This window comes from Cloeon dipterum, chromosome 1 (genome assembly GCF_949628265.1).
Source record: "Cloeon dipterum chromosome 1, ieCloDipt1.1, whole genome shotgun sequence".
NCBI classification, from domain to species: domain Eukaryota; kingdom Metazoa; phylum Arthropoda; class Insecta; order Ephemeroptera; family Baetidae; genus Cloeon; species Cloeon dipterum.
The window spans coordinates 14,421,397-14,437,892 of NC_088786.1; the positions used below are offsets into that span (position 1 = coordinate 14,421,397).

At 40.9% G+C, this 16,496-nt stretch overlaps 1 protein-coding gene across 1 annotated transcript in view; it reads left to right on the forward strand.

The window, feature by feature from the left end:
* The window catches only part of LOC135936973 (pikachurin-like), a 97,115-nt gene that overhangs the window by 66,529 nt on the left and 14,090 nt on the right, over positions 1 to 16,496 (forward strand). Inside the window, exon 3 of the mRNA XM_065480001.1 lies at positions 1,745 to 2,116. Within this exon, the coding sequence (XP_065336073.1) occupies positions 1,745 to 2,116 (372 nt within the window). The remainder of the gene's footprint in view (positions 1 to 1,744; positions 2,117 to 16,496) is intronic.

A 16,496-nucleotide genomic window follows, 5' to 3' on the forward strand; every position in this document is an offset into this window, starting at 1 on the left:
CAAACACATCTCGTTGTGACCACAGGTGAGGCCACGTTGATGTAATGGAAATGTTGCATTAGTCGCCGAGCGCGAGTCGTTGCTTATTCATGCACCAGCTCCCGCTGACAATAATTGCACGTGGCTGCTCCTGCAGGTCGGGCAAAAACGCTCAGACTAATTGCAAGTAGAACAACACTCTAGCAAACACACACACTGCGCCAAAATTTACTGTTAGGATGGAAAGAGGCTGCGTTAAAAGTTTCTCAAGACATTTATTTTTCATTTTCTCCTGGAAACCCGCTGGACGTGGTAAACTTTGTGAAGAAAACTTGTTTTGCGCAAGGGATTTAGTATCATCAACAATCAAGAAATATGCTTCTCTTTGTTTGTTCATTGCCTGTCTGCAGCAACCTGTATATTTTCCTCATATAGCAAGGACAAAATCAATTTGCTCAGCCTTTTGAAATACAAGAAATGCATCAGAAGTTCAGAACAAAGCGTCATTATTTAGCATACTTTGAGATGAAATCCATTTTCCTGCTAGGCGAGTGTGTAGAATACTCACCGCAGCGATTCTCATCTCTTACCGCATACATGCGACAAAGATGCCATTTATCATCCCACTCAAAGTGTCAATGCTCGCTGGCTTATACTTTTACGCGTGCGTTGTAGTCACGATCGGGGATGACGAGACGGTTTTTTCCCATCGAAAACGTATTTTTCCGGCGCCGACTGAGCCGACGAGTGGAATGCTGGCGCAGCAACCATTAGTGATATTAAAAGAAAGGCGGTGGCAGCTGCAATTTCGCATATTTATATTTGAAGCTTGCAGCATGGAGGGTCGATTATGTTGCATTGTGATGGATATGCGTCGAAAATGAGGGGGTGTCACTGGCAGACGCAACAATAGTCTGCTAAAACGATGCCATAAAACGTAATGTAACTTTTCAACTTGGTCTTCTCATAAAAATTATTCGATTTTCCGAATTTGGAACATCCTTTTAAAACAATTTGCGGTTTTAATTTTGTGAATAATAGTTATACGGCGTGGGATGACAAATGACTTATCTGTTATCTGTCGAGTTTGCTGTCAACTGCTAGTTTGTGCCAGTCATTTAAACGCGGTACCAAAGGATAAATGGGTTCCAGAGTAACTCCGTGCGTCCGACGGCCCAAGTTAGGTAGACCTATTTTGTTACAGATGGGAAAGAAAGGCGTGAAAAGGCGGCTGGGCCAACTTTATAGCCGCGGCTCACGAGCAACTGGGCAGGTCAGGGGAGTCCAAAGGGTTGGCCTCCGTCATGCCAGACGGAACCGGGTGAGGGGAATAAAATAACCGTCTTGTGCGGGTGGCACGAAAGCAGAGAGGGCTTTCGGATTTTATTAAATACACGAGGAACCGGCATATATAATATATTATACACTTTACGTCATGATTAACTAAGCAAATGTATCAGTATTAATTACCACAGAATAGTTTGATAAATGAACATCGGCAATTTAAACTGGAATTAATGTATTATAAATAATGAATATATGAAATAAGTGAACTGAATGCCGGTAAACATTTATGATTAAAGTAATTTCGGTTAAAAATTTGTGTGAATGCGCGAAATTTTATGGTTAAAAATATAAAAATTTTTGGGGAAATTTTAGTTCTACTCATCAACAGTATTATGATCCATTTTCCTAGTCCCATATGTAATTCATATAATATCCGATATCAAAACCTTTTTAAATGAATTTTTAAATTGTGTTCCAGAATTGAACACAACCGCCGAGCCAAGCATAGAGTTGGAGATTTCGTCCCAAGTGCTGCCAGATGAGGTGGACAGGGAGCAGGAGGACATTCTGTACTCGCGGGACGCATCGATATCAGCCCACTTGGACCTGGGAAATGACCTGAACAACGACCTGGCCGCCGCGGGCCAGACGCCGCCCTCGGTGGTGGACGAGGAGCCGTCCGCTCCACCAGAGCGGGTGCAGTTCGTGACGTCGACCACCTCGACGGCCGCTCCGCAGTGCCTGCTCGAGTGCGGCGTCGGCCTTTGCCTCGACGTCACCGCTCCCGGGGGCCGTAGACAGCAACGCTGCCAGTGTCCCCTTGGAAGAACCGGCACGCACTGCGAAATCGGTGAGTCCATTACGCATTGTGCCATTTTTAGCATTGAAAAAAAGGTTCAAAATAGGCTTCTATTACGACGGTAATCGCGAAGATTTCTTTTGTCAAAATGCGACGGTTGTTGAGATATTTTCTCACCATTGTATGGTTCACTTTACAGAATGATAAAATTGATCTGCAGGTAATCGCAATGCATTCCTATACATTATAACTATTCCAGATTGATTAATCAAAATCATGTTGATAATCAAATGAACAGACACAGCTGAATTGTTTATCAATTAATCGCTTGTTAGATTCTCACTTCAGGCATCCAATAAATTCTTAGCAAATCAGCTCTATTTCTAAAATTTCCCAGAGTTATTGGACAATGGACAACTTTGAAAAGTTGTCTTATTTTTGACAGCAAACACTAGTTGCTCAAAAGAGACGATTTTCTGCTCGGAATTAACAGTGGATTTGAATGCATCGCATTTATATTGGACAAGAAATTTTGCGATTAATTATTCACGATCGTTGACGAAAACTTGGATCGTTGCCCAATTTACGCGTAATTTAGATGCGAGTGTGCGTGCACTTTTAATTGGCTGCGCGCGAGTCATGCGTGAAGAGGCTTAATTACAAGACACGCCTCAAAATACCCGCACAGAGGTTCACAATGAGGGCAAAGGTGCGCGCGTGCCGTTGCAAGAAAAATAATTAAAACTTGGTTATACTTTCCCTTTGTTTTCAAAAGCACTGTTTGCTATTACACTAGAGCTGTTAGTGTCGCGTGCGAATTACAGCATAACAAAGCGCTATTTAAAATGTATGTGCTCAAGAAGCTATCGCAGCAAACACTGCGAAAAATAATTTGATTGCATTAAGACTTGATTTTAGATTTTCAAATTTATGCTTTGGCTTTCATGCTGAAAATGTTTGTCGAAAGAGTTTTTTCCTATGCTATTAATCGTGCCTCTATAATCCACGAGGGACTTTCACACATATTAAATTGCTATATCGCTTTCTACAAATTTGACGTTTTTAAAGCTACTGCTTTAATGATCTGATGAAATGTGGCCTCAATCTCTTAAATACAACTTAATCCAACACGGAGTTTTCCTACTATAAACTCTGATTTCATCTCAAGGTGGCTAGGTGGACACGATCTGATTGATATCCAATTTTCTATTAGTAATTCAAAAGTCAGTCTTTATCAGGTCTTTGTCGAATTTTCTCACAATATTAGCTTGATTCATCGCGATGAAAAGGGAAGCAATCAAAACTTGTTCGTGAGCTTTTGCAGTGAATCATTAACGTCTGAAAAGCCAGCGGAAAGTTTCCTGAGAGATGGAGAGAGGCCGAGCACCTGAGCAGTTTCTCTCCCTAATGACAAAAATCAGCTGCTGCTGGAGTAAGTGGAGAGCGGTCGTCGGTCACTGGGGCTCGTCTCGAATGACAAGAAGTCGGGTCGAACGAAGGGCCGCAAATAGTGCTGAATGCGTCGTCGACGCACAGATGATGCCAATCTGGCAGCATGCTGGCGAATTGAAAAGGGACGCTCCTAGCAGCCCGCACATTTATTACGTTTTCCTCTCTCTTGCTCGCTTTTCCGACGACCGGTTGCATCGTTTATTTTGCTGAGTGTCTATATATCGAAAAAGCAAAGAAACGAGCCACGCACGACTCATCAAAAATTTTGCTCTAAATCAACATTTATCTTCACCGTCTGCAGCCGCTTTGGTATGTGAGGAATGACGAAAATCATTACCGTTCACTGACTGGAACTTTGAACTTTTTATGCCTATCTATATTCTCCACATTTTTGTTCTTCTTTTTTGAATGCTATTCTATATTTAAATTTTCTCTTAAAGGTATTGAAATTTGAAGACTGCCAAAAGGAAGTTCATTGCTATAGATATATCATAGCGTCAGATATAATATGCTACATTATAACACAATATTCTATTTAGAAATGAGAGCAAAAGCTAATTAAAATATTTGTTTATCTTCTTGTACAAATAAATTGAGATCGCAGTGCCAATCAGTGAGGATAATTGTGAGTAAAATGTTGCTGGTAACCGGTACTGTTTTTTCATGTTTGTCCAACTGTGTATTTCGTTCACTCGAATCAGAACGAAACAACCGCATAAAATCCGTTCATTAGTGGAAGCCGCACTATACAAACATGGAATATTTAGCGGGACAGCAAAGCGGCGGCAATTGGGAAAATCAATGGAGCTCTAAATGCACAGAAGCGAAAGCTGTCATTCACTCTGTTAAACCATGCGAAAATGAATAGTGATGTTTATTTCCATTTCCTACTTTTAGCCAACTTGTGGTCTACAATGAAACAAAATTTCCTGGCTACTACTACATTAACTTTTTCTAATTATTAAAATTTACTGTTTAAAAGAGAATTCTCGTGCAAATATTTCATAGATATAGTAAATATCATGGAATTAGAAAGCATCAAAATATTTAATAAACATCGAGACATCACGCAAGCAATGGATTTGCAGAACTTTATGGTTCTACTTCAATACCTTGAAGCTACTTTTTAAGAAACACTAGAAAAAATTCCGCTGGTAGTTTGTAGCTGATGATTCTTCAAATAAAATCTTGAGTTGCTATCATTTTTTTAAACCTTACAAACTAATTTTATCGATTTAATTTATAATGTATACCTCTGTACACCTGCGCCGTTCAAAGTTTGAGCCTGGATTGTGTCTAGCGCAACAGGCCAATGAAACAGGAACTAAATTTACCTGCTGCCTGAAATTGGAGCCGGGAGATTGACGTTTAATTCGACCAGCTGCAAATTCGTGCGGCTACCGAGCCGTAGAAAGGCAGGCACCCATACCTTTCTCACTCTAGATTGGAATCCTCTCTGTGAGCTGGAGGCGGCTATTATTTGCTCGGTGATAAACAGGGTATGGCTTTTATTGACCTCCTGTTGTTTGTCGACGCTCCAATTTGAGAGATGTCCTGCCCCGTTCGAGGCCGGAAGCCCACCGCGAAGAAACCGACAAACTTCGGTATGCTGCGCTCTGCATCTGCATGACCTTTTCGTGTTTGCCCAGCATTATTGATTGCCCGACATATATGTACGTGTTTATGATTACAACGGCATAGAGAGAGCGAGCGCGAGCACAAAGGTGAGCGCGGAAAAGCTGGCTGCTGTCTGCCGACGGCTTTCGGCGCTGAATTATTCACAGGTGCGCCCGCTTTCCTGTCTGCGTGGCCGAGTGACCACACCGAAACGCGAGTTTTAATTGCTTGTGGTCCTGCTTTTGCCGCTCCGCACCCGCTGGCGGAAAAAGGAATGTTCAACTGAAACAAACCGAAACGTTTTGAAAACGGTGGTTTTTTTGCCTTGTTGAAATGGGCAGCTTTTGTTGTGGATCGTTTTGTTACTGACTGAAATGGTGGCTGTTAAACTCTACTGCTGAGCGTACTTTACCTGAATCATTTTATATGTAGCACTTTGTGCTAGGCAAAAATTAATTTTAATATTTATGATCTTCAAATGTCATTGAAATTGAGATAAAATCAATAAATCCAAGTATGCAGGTTCAAAAATCTGGCTAACATTTTTGTTATTTCAAAGCAAACGAATTATAAATTATTCAAAATCCCCACTTGTATAACTTTAAATAATTTCTTAATATGGCACATTAATATCTATTTGTACAGTAATCAGAAGTTCATATTTACTAAACCTGCGCAGTTTGTTACAAAAATGTGAGAGGTAATGTTTTAGACCTTTTAGTTCATGAGATTACAGGAAGACAAGCCAAGCATTTCAGCTTTCAACTAAACACATTCACCAAGACCGTTTTATTAAACATCGCGTGCTGCTCTCCCTACAATCAAAAGCAGCGTCCGGCAATTTACTTTACTGTCCATCTTCTGGGCCGCGTTCGCCAAACTAAACAAATGAGCTTGTGAAAAATTAAACGGCGCTTCTAGTGCCTTTGGCTGTGGCTAAGAGAACGAACATGACAACTTTTGCCTTGCGCACAGGCCGTCAAAACTTGCCCAAATTCTTTTTCGGTCAAAGCAGGTAAAATCCGAGGAGAAAACTTTCCAAACAGTGTTTGCGTGCTGCGAGTGCGGGTGGCGGTTTAACAAATTCACCGGCAAAAATAGCGCCGTCGCCCCTTGGAAGGCTTATTTTCGCATTCAGCACCATGCAGCAACTTTTAAATTAAGAAGTGAGTCAAAGCACGAGAAATTTCTGCTCTGTTCTCCTTTTTCTCTCTCTCTTTCTCTTCCACCGACATCAGATATCGATTATCACGAGTCCAAAAGCAACGCTGAGAGAATCTTATCTTTCCGAGTTTTGTGTTTCTCGCCTTCGGGCCACAACAATCAGAAGGACGGCCGTGATCTGAATCGTTGATTAATTCCGCCGCCACCGGCCGTCCGTCCGCCCGATGAAATAAGACTTTCTATGCAGCTTTCTTGTCATTCCAATACTAATTTATGCACCGATTTCGTCCGGTAGAGATTGCTCCCCAAGAAAGAAGAAATGTGCTCACGACATGCCTCGCATTTTATTATTTTCCTTGAAAATGCAGGTCGATGGGAATGACCGACTTGGCGTGGAAAATAGGTCGCTGACTCAAGGGTCTACTACTTTACAATATGGAACTGATGCAATATTGAAGTGCACTTAAAATTCCTGTGGCTGCGGATACAGACTGTTCACATTTTATTTAGAATAGAGTTACGAGAAAATTTTCAATTATTATACCTTGTAGGAAATGCGAATTAAGGAATTTAAGGGGAGCTTTTTAAATGAGCGAATCATGACAGAATATTTTTTAACAATGTACCCAAGACTGAGCTCAACATAAACATTCTTCTTTGTGATTTTGTCTCGAAATTTCACTCACCGTGGGAATGAAAAAATATATTTAGTGAGTAAAAATATAAAACTGTTGAAAAGGTTGCAGCAGATTGTTGCTGCACAAATGCTGGAATCGCGCTAAAAAAATTAAAGCCGCCATGGAGAGCCAGTTGCGACGATCCCGTGAGACGAGTAGAAGGTTTCCCTTATTTTCGAGATGAAAGAGTTGGCGGAGGCGTGTCTCCTGGAAACCGCCCTCTTGAGTATTTAGTTGGTCCTGACAAAGGCCACCGTCGTCGTTGTCGGGCAGACGGAGCGCGTTCTCGCTTCCGTTGTCTCGCCTGCCGCGTGCGACTCGAGAAATAATCCCGAGACGCAAACAAGCAGTTAGCCTGTTTCGCTACCTGCCAGAATTAATTATTGCTCTTGACTTCTGGTGGGACGCCGTTGCAAACCCAAAATTTTTATAAAATTTAAGAAAGTGGTATAAATATTTAAGTCAAAAGTTGAGGATTGCTTATTTGTATTACATCCAACCATAATAATTGAAACTAGGATTGAGCACCAATGCTCAACAAATGATTAGGTTCCTACTATTCTAAATAAAGTTAAAAAATTACGTTCAAATTGCAAAAGCCGTCATACGCACACAAGTGACAGTCACCGTGTTAAATAATATGTTACTGTGGTTAATTCGTAAAAATGTTATTCCTATTTATAACAGTAACCTTTAAATATTTTGCTATTTAACCATAAAATTAGGAAGAATAAGATTTTATAATTTTTGAATGAAAAATATTCCGGCCCAATGTATCTTTCATGAAGGTGTTAAATGGCCGCCAAATACCTGTGCCGGCTCGCTACGAAGTAGTTGCCTTTTTGAACGCCGATATTGCGACCTTCCGTGCTTGGCTGCGATTACACTTTTGGGTCAGGGAATGTCTCTTTTGTGGACAAACGTTGCTCCCGTGACTGCCTTTAGAACGAGAATAATGTGGTGGTGGCCAATTGGAATATACTGCCTTTCTTGTTTTCAGAAACCTTGGAAGAGGGAGAGTTATTTGCGCAGTGGGAATACAAGTGAGACGGATTTAAGCGTAATTTGCGACAGTTTAACCTCACCTCCTTCGAGTTCAAATTGTTCTTCACATTTTTCATGATTAAATATGAAACAGATGACCACGATGAGCATTTTCTGTTCAAGATGCTCAACATATTTGATTTGTTTGGACAACCAAAAGGCAATAAATTTTATTTGGCGTATATTTCGAGGAGCAAATTATGTCACATATAAGACCGCCAGATTAAAATATTCAATTGATCAAACTCCAAATACTCCACAAATAGAATTCAATAGCAGCAGTGAGAATTAATTAAAAAATTGTTAAGTGCCTCCACATCGCAGATGCTTTTAGGAAATCCAAACCAATTAATCCCCTCGCCTCATCTCTCACTCCTCTCTCCGCGAACCAATTTTCGCATTAATCAGAGCAACTCCATCCAAACTTTTAAATCCATTCCACCGGTCGGATTTGCCTGTCGCTCGCGTGTGCTCTTAATTACTGGGTGACCTGGCTCAAGTTCATCCTTTTGAAATCCTCACGAAGCAGAAGCTCCTGCGCACTCTTTTTGTCGCACAGGCACACGGCAATAAGGTCTCCATAATGGGTATAAAAAGCGCGGAGGTAAAAAGCTTTCACGACTAATACGATTAAGTCGGAACGCTGAAGGCGACTAATTTGCAAAATGTAACTGCACGAAAGCGCTGAGGAGGAGAAAGCAGGGCACACGCATTTAAATCGATTCGAACGCGGCAATTGAATAATTCCACGACAAACATTCAGCGGGTAAAGGGTCGCAGAGCTCAAACCACGGCAATTTGTAGCAAATTAGTTTCCAAATGCGATTGGAAACAAAAGCGGAACGTAAAACGTCTCTAGCCTCCATTCAGACATTCAGAGTTATGCAACGCGCTCGGCCTGTGCGTGCAAACGGTTGCATACACATTTCTCCTGAATAATTTAATTAGCTTGTCGGCCGCTCCAGCCATATAAATATGGAGGGAAAGCTCAAATAAGTTGACTTTAATTAAATCCTCTGAGGCAGACATGAAAGGGACTATTTACCGGGGGAAAAAACGGTTTCAGAACTACAAGTTAATCAAAGCCTACTAGAACAACAAAAAGCCAGCGTACATAAGGAAACTCGCCGTCTAATTAGATTTTGCTTTCCCCTAAAAATAGTTTTTTTTCTGTATTAGGAGTTCTTTTATCGGTTCTCCTCTCTTGAGATGGACGATCTTCTAATGGAGAACAGCTCGCGAAAGCTCTTTGTCCCGATATCATCGCGAACGAATAACATGGGCGCACGGGCTTCATTGCAGGAAGCCCAGTCAAGAAAAGAATCAGCAGCAAAAATATTAAGTTTTTTTATCGAATGTTTTGGAGTAAATTTCAGATCCAGTCTGGTTTTATCAGCATAAATTTCGAAGTTGCTCGCCCGGTTTATAGCGTAATTTTGATATTGATCAAGCACTTTGCAGACGACTCCTGTATTTGGAGCCGATTCTGCACTACAATCATGGGCCTAGTCCGCACAGGCTACAAATTCTTACATAAATTGACACAACCAATTATTCTAGTCTCTAAAAGCTGTGTATCCTATTTAAAATTTTACTGCCCGAATAAAAAACTGCTTAGAAGAAGGTTTTGAATTTCCTCTTTAATATACAAATATTTTATTATTTTGATATCGACTGACCTATGTTTAAAGCATTATTGTCGTATTTGTTAATTTGTTTATCCTTTCTATTTGAAAAAACTGAAATTTTTATTTTCGAGTGTTATTAATCTTACTCACAACGTTCATTACTGATACGTTGGCATTTTATTAAGCTAAAATTCACCATTTTAAAAACATGTATATCCCTTGGAGAGATTGTCAGTTAAGATAATCGCTCCTCACTGCGGTCGTTCGGCTCTTGTACGACGATTAAGCGCCCACTAATGGAATGAAGCAGGCTGGAAAGAGCAATTTTCAGCACTTTTCCCCAAAAGTTTGCATTCTCCCCGGAGTGGCGTAATTCACCACTGACGTCGGCAGCAGACAGTCAATATTTAAGAAGGCAGCGTTGGCGTGAGAGGCGCAAATCCTCTCCATTCACTCGGTAAATTGGCTGCTGACAAAGCAAATGAGACTCGACCGTCCGGGACACTGACTGATCAAACACTTAGCCCATTTAGTATGCAGATGAGTCGAGAGCAGGGTGCTGCACATAAACACGTCGGCTCCATGTGCATGCAAATTGAATCAGCGTCACACAGCACTGATGAGCCACTCACACCTTGTTACTCGGTGCGTGATAAACGAGTCAGCTACCTTGGACACGAGTGACTGGACAAAAGGAGCGAGAGAAAGAGCTGGCTGGTCACTCGCACAAACGAGCTGTCAATCAGGGCGCAGCCTTGATTGCATTTCACTCCCCTTCATTGTTTAGCAAGTGATCAAGTGAAAATAATTCATGTTATTTTGCAGATTTTTGTTTAAATAGGCTCATCAAACTCAATGTATGAAAAATCGGCGTCTAGGTTGGTAATAATGTTCATGGCAATTTCAGTGACGTTCATTGCTACGCATTTATTTGTAATTTAACCAAAATTGCAGTATTCACCAAATTAAAAAAGCAACAACCTAGTTTCTATAAATTATTTAATGATTTAATGTTAGTTGATGGCCTCTATGGCCTTAAATTGAGTTTTAGGTTGGTAGGAAATATTAATTACACATTTTATAATCGGAAATTTGTAATAACCCGGAATTACCAATTTCGCAACTTTCTTCAAAAAAAGTTACACCAAATTGGTAAAAATTTACAAGGAAAACAGCAAAAATCAGCTTTAAAAAAGTCCAGATGACACGAAAGTATGTAGAGACCTGAACTTATTTTTAAATCTTAAATCTAATCTAACTTCACACTTTCTGTGACTTACCCCAAAAAAGCTCCTAAAGTTCTTAAAAGATGAACTGCTTGTTTCCCTCGTTTAGTATTGTGTCTATCATGAGGAATGATTATTACTAAATAAATTTACTAATCTCAAAGTGCCATTCAAAGACAAGTTAAATATACTAAAAATCAACATCGAAATTATTTTTTGAGTTGTAAAATACTAAGGAACAATTCATTTTTTAATCAAATGGATCATTTCTTCAATATATTCGCTTCTTAAATAATCCCTTTAGAAGTTAACAAGATTATCGCATTCGAACTCTCCCAGGAAGGCACCAAAGCCGAAAGTTCCGCAGTCATTCAAGAAGCATTAGGCAAGAGCGTGGGCGTGATACAAAATGTTTAGCAAAGGCTCAACTCCCAGCTGTCAGGCTTGGATATGTATAAATGGGAAATCTGATAATGCTATCCGAATCACATTACTTGATATAATATTTCAAACACATACCGTCTTTTCATCCCCTCCGATTCCTCTCTGTTCATCTCATGGGCACACAAAGGAACCGCCAAGAGGGGATTGTTGGAGATTGGCAGAATTTATTATTTTTTTTGTGCGGGCCGTAAATTTCAATCGGCAGGAAAAGCAGCTACACGCGAGTCAGCAGTTCGTTCGGCAGTTTTAAAACACGACTTCGCGTGTCCCAGCTGCGCACACACGCGAAACTCGGCGTTCGTCATTACGGCAGTGGCATAGCCCATTAAAAGCAGACCGGTTAGCTCTTTCTCTCACTGGCAAACTTTCACCGTTTTATTAATCTGCCGCTGACGACTACCACGGTTTGCATGTGCTCAAAGTTTATTATTATATTATCACGATGAAACGGCTTTTTGCACACCACTCCGCCTCTCTGCAGACTGTGTGCAAAAAGTTGCCAACTTTTTTATAACTCAACGCCCACTGCTACTGATTGGATGTGCTGAACATTTTGGAAATTTCCTCGTTAGTTTTAATTGCTTGATTTGAATGTAGGTTTGAAAAAGCCCACGCAGTTTCGCAACGTAGTTTTCCACTCTGATAGTGGAATTTTGTATTCATTATTGAATGGTTTGCTAAAAGTTTTCAAATTTAGCGTTCCTGTAGGTTAAAAGTCAAATTTTCTATCACTTCTGTCAGCTTCCTCAAAAGAGATGATTAAAAAACGTATTAGGTCTAAAGTTCGTTGTGCGCTTAAAAATTGCATACATGTTATTGATTTTTTTCCAGAAAATATTGAAAAAATTGATTGTATTCGTTAGCAAAAGAAAAATGATGGATCACAATCCAATTACCAATTTGGAGCACGAATCAAAAGTGAGACGCAAAAGAAAAATATTCGATTTTCTTTCAACAGTAAAAGACAGAGAGAAAAAGTCTAATATCATCAGACGAGATCCCATAAGATCAGATCTTCTACACATCATGCTGTTGCTGGGAAAAAGAAAGCAGTGCGTGCGTCCGTCCTTAAAATTGATAGCGTCTGCTTCAAAGTGTATTTTTCTCCTGCTTTGTGGCGGACGCAACAAAGTAGCAATTGCCGGCTGGTCCGGCTTTTATTATTCTGGTCATTTGCTACTGATCTTGCCGCTGCACGCGCTCGATCGTGCGTTGCGTGGGCCGCCTGTCCGCCCGCTTTGCGTCATTTGGCCTGGAGAACAGAACAGATCACGTGGACACAGCGCCAGGAGGCGAGTCGTGGGCGTGCAGACACGGATCCCGGCTGGTCTGTGTGCTGCTAGGCGCGGACTAATTGCTCGCACGCGCCACCCGACGGTGCATGTAATTGAAAACATGCCTCTCGGCATATTACGACTGTAACAGCACTAATTAATTGATCGAGTTGCAACACGTTACCGTGAATTTATTCTCCTGAAATATTGTGTATTTTCAAAATGATATTTCCCCCCTCTTTATTTTTAGATATACCTATGTCATATTTTTTATATGGAAAAGAGGTCAGCGCGTAGGACAAAAAGATTTAAAATTTGTTGAGGAGGATCATATTTCTAAAATATACTCGAACGATCAATCGTGTTTGTGCAACATTTAATGCAACTATCGACTGAAATACATACATATTTATTTTTCAAAACGTACACAGCGTGAGAAATCCGTACTTTGAATTAATGAGTTGGAGAGCCTCAATGGGTCCCGTTGGTACCTTCGTGTAGTCCAATCAAGTAATTGGAAAAAATCGTTGTACTCGTCCTTTTTTATGATTTTTTTTAGATCCACGATATTTCAATTTTTGAATCCACACAAATGTTTCTTGTACCAAAAATCTTTTCTATTCATAATTGAATTTTATCTAACGTTTTACCGTTTTATTATGGCAAAAAATATACGTAAAACCTTTCCAAAGTCTGAAGAAGAAACCTCTAAGCATTTACATAGGAATGCAATATTCACGAGACAAGCACGTTTAAATTTGCTGAAATCACACACGTGTCTCTCGGGCACAAAGTGCCGCGAGACGACTATTGTATCGCACGCAATCTGGCGCAGGGAAATAGCTGCTATATATGAAGCGACCTTGCTCCTCAATGAAGAAAGATGGCTACAGGCGCCATTGTCAGGTTGATGACCGAACTTAATGCGGCCTACGCAGTGCCCAAATTCGCAATGCGACGCAAAGTTTGCCGCGGAATAGCTTGCTATGCGTCGTTTATATTCAAGCGTGGGCGAGGCAACAAGTTTCAGGCACTTTTTGACTGATGTTAGAACTTTCAAAACTTCACTATCTGAGTCATTTGAATATAAAATGTTATTTTAAGAATGACGAACCTCGTGTTCTGTTTCTCTAGTTTTTATAGTCAGCATTTACTGAAGTTTGAAAACTGTTATAGTTTCTTGGACAGAAAGAGAAGGATGTTTCATTTTTTATTTGTCTTTGCCCTCTGATACGTAAATGCTATCAATATGTCCGAAATAAATAGATAATCATTGTACGTTGCGAGAAAGTACGAATAGTTTTATTTTTAAAATTTACCCTTACAATATCACTAAGTAAAATTCACAACAAGTAGCACCATTTGCAATAGTTTGTTCGAGGCAAAAATTAAAAAATCTTCTGGCATCATGTAAGAGTATAAAATTCTCCATTAAATATCGTTTTTTATTTTCTAGTAAGAGCTCGGAAACATTGGGATGGATCATCTTTTTTAAATGAAAAACAATTACGATGAGGAGAATTTTGAAGAAGATGGTATAATACTTTCAGTCAACGTGTTGATGGAGGGCCCGTATTTTGTAATCTAAATTGCAGCTGTCGTCATAATTTAGCAAGCGCGCATACACACACGGGAGCTCGGCTTCTCCTTCATCCAATCTCCTCTCGTCATTTATTATTTAATCGCCGGATGAATTTTTCGCCATCTCCTTTACCTTCAGTATTTTTGTGTGCTTGGAAATCCTTCCTTCAAAAGGAGAAGGACGTACTGCTGGGACTTCTGAAGGAATCCTACTTCCAGCGAATGATTAATTAAGTCGCAGTAGCAGACTGCAAATATGAAAAGGCGGAAAACACGCTAAGGGAGAGAAAAAATAGTGCGACGAGTTCATTACTTTTTATGTCAACCGGAAAAAAGTTATGGATTTATGCTGCTGCTTGGCTGCCTGTATTTCTTCTCAATCTTGAGCGCCAGTAGAGTTTTTTTTAGGGGGAAAAGTTTTGAGAAAAGTTGGCTGATTATTTCATTCAGTTTGAATTCGCTGAGAGCGTACGTTTGCATAGTGACTCATTCGCAGCGAAATTCATCTGGTCTCCCCAGGGTCCACCCATTTCTACCCCCTTACGCCGTGGAATTTGCTCTCTATGTTCGGGTGCTGGTGGAGGGACCAGCATTCGCAAGCTCTCCGTTGACTGACTACGTCTTAAAAGCGAAAATGTATATGTGTGTGAATGAGCCTGCTTTCTTGCAAAAATCTGCGCAGCCGAATTTGCGAGTTTGGAAAGGAGAACGGAAGACGTATTCCCCTGGGAAATTAGACCCAACATTAATTTTTTGGTAGTTTTAAGAGACGCTCCGTGGAATGTTTATCAGTAAAAAGAAGGATCAGCAGCTTCACGGGAGAAGCCACTATAAAAGTCATGAGCTGAGACGAAAATTTTCATGTTTGAGCCCCCTAAGTTACATAGCTGTGACATATTCACTCGCGAAATTTAGACCAAATAAGATTAATTTTCCTAGTGAAAATTGATTAAAGAAATGTAACAAGAATTTATGGAATTCATATTCTTTTTTTTTTGCTCATTTTATCCCTGTCCGAGGACCGGAGGACCGGGAAGGGCGCGCACTGCACTAGCACGAATGCTGAAACCCGGGTCCCAATAACACCGCGAACGGATAACATGGGCGCACCAGGCCGCACAGGGACCCAGCCCACTCAAGGGCCACTTGCCTCCGCACCGAGGACTGCATTGAAAAGCTAGACATTCGTCCCGTGAAGCCAAATCACGCATGCTGGAAAGGTGCAAACCAGCAAGTAGCGAGTCGGCGCCGGTGCGCCTCCCAGCCCGTTGAGCAATTCGAGTCACTAAACTAACCACTTTTTGCCATTTCTGACATTGGGTAGCTAGTATTAGATCTCCGAACTGCTCAAATACCTCTCATTGCTTTGACACTCCTGAGAGTGCCTTAACAATGCGAGCCAACGGGCTGGTTTTGAGAAAAGTTGGCTGATTATTTAATTCAGTTGAATTCTTACAACCGTAAATATTATTTTCAAGGTCAAGAGCGTTCCTCAACGAAAAACTAGTTTTTTCGTGTTAACATTTTTTAATTTGATATTTTCTGTGCTTTTTGAAACCATTACAAAAATATGAACCTCGTATAAAATATGCTCCATGAAGGGAATAGGCATTATTAATTTTCATTTTTCTAAGCAGGTCAAAAAGTTTTCCAAGAAAATCTCCAGCATCAGCGGCGCTGCAATCGGCAATCGTACATTTCCTCACTGCAGATGTGGATCTTCCTATTATATTGCACGAGGTGCAAACAAGCACTCTACCCATGTACGCGTTCTAGCACATACGTACATGAAGCTGGCATCTCATTTTATAGGGCTGCAGCGCAATAAAAGCCGCAGCCAGCAGCTCTTATCGTCTCTCCAGAGCAGTTTCCATAACGAATGTGAACTCATTCTCGACTATTTTTTCCCTCCGCGTCATTACGGAGCACGCGACACTCGAGGGAGCGAATAGTTTCAGGTGGGGGCCGGTTTTTTCCTTTCCGCCCCGTCTTGTTCTTTTTCCGAGGGGAGGAATAACGGATTGCCGAGGAGTGGCTGCGAAATTAGATACATATACACCGACCCACACCGAAGCTGAGCCTCCAAATTGCGAAATGATTCACACAGCTGCCGCCGCTTGCTGGAAAGCTGGATCACCAATTACTCAAGCAGAAAAATGCATTTGTATTCCGGCGAGATCCCCCGCGCTTTATCTCGAGTGAGAGGTCGGCCCGCCTTTTCAATTTGCCTCTGCTCCCTTTTTCCTCGTCGCTGCACTCTCGCTGGGCTTATTTTCATACGCTCTCCAATTGGGATGTAATTCTCGGCTCGGCTCGCAATCATT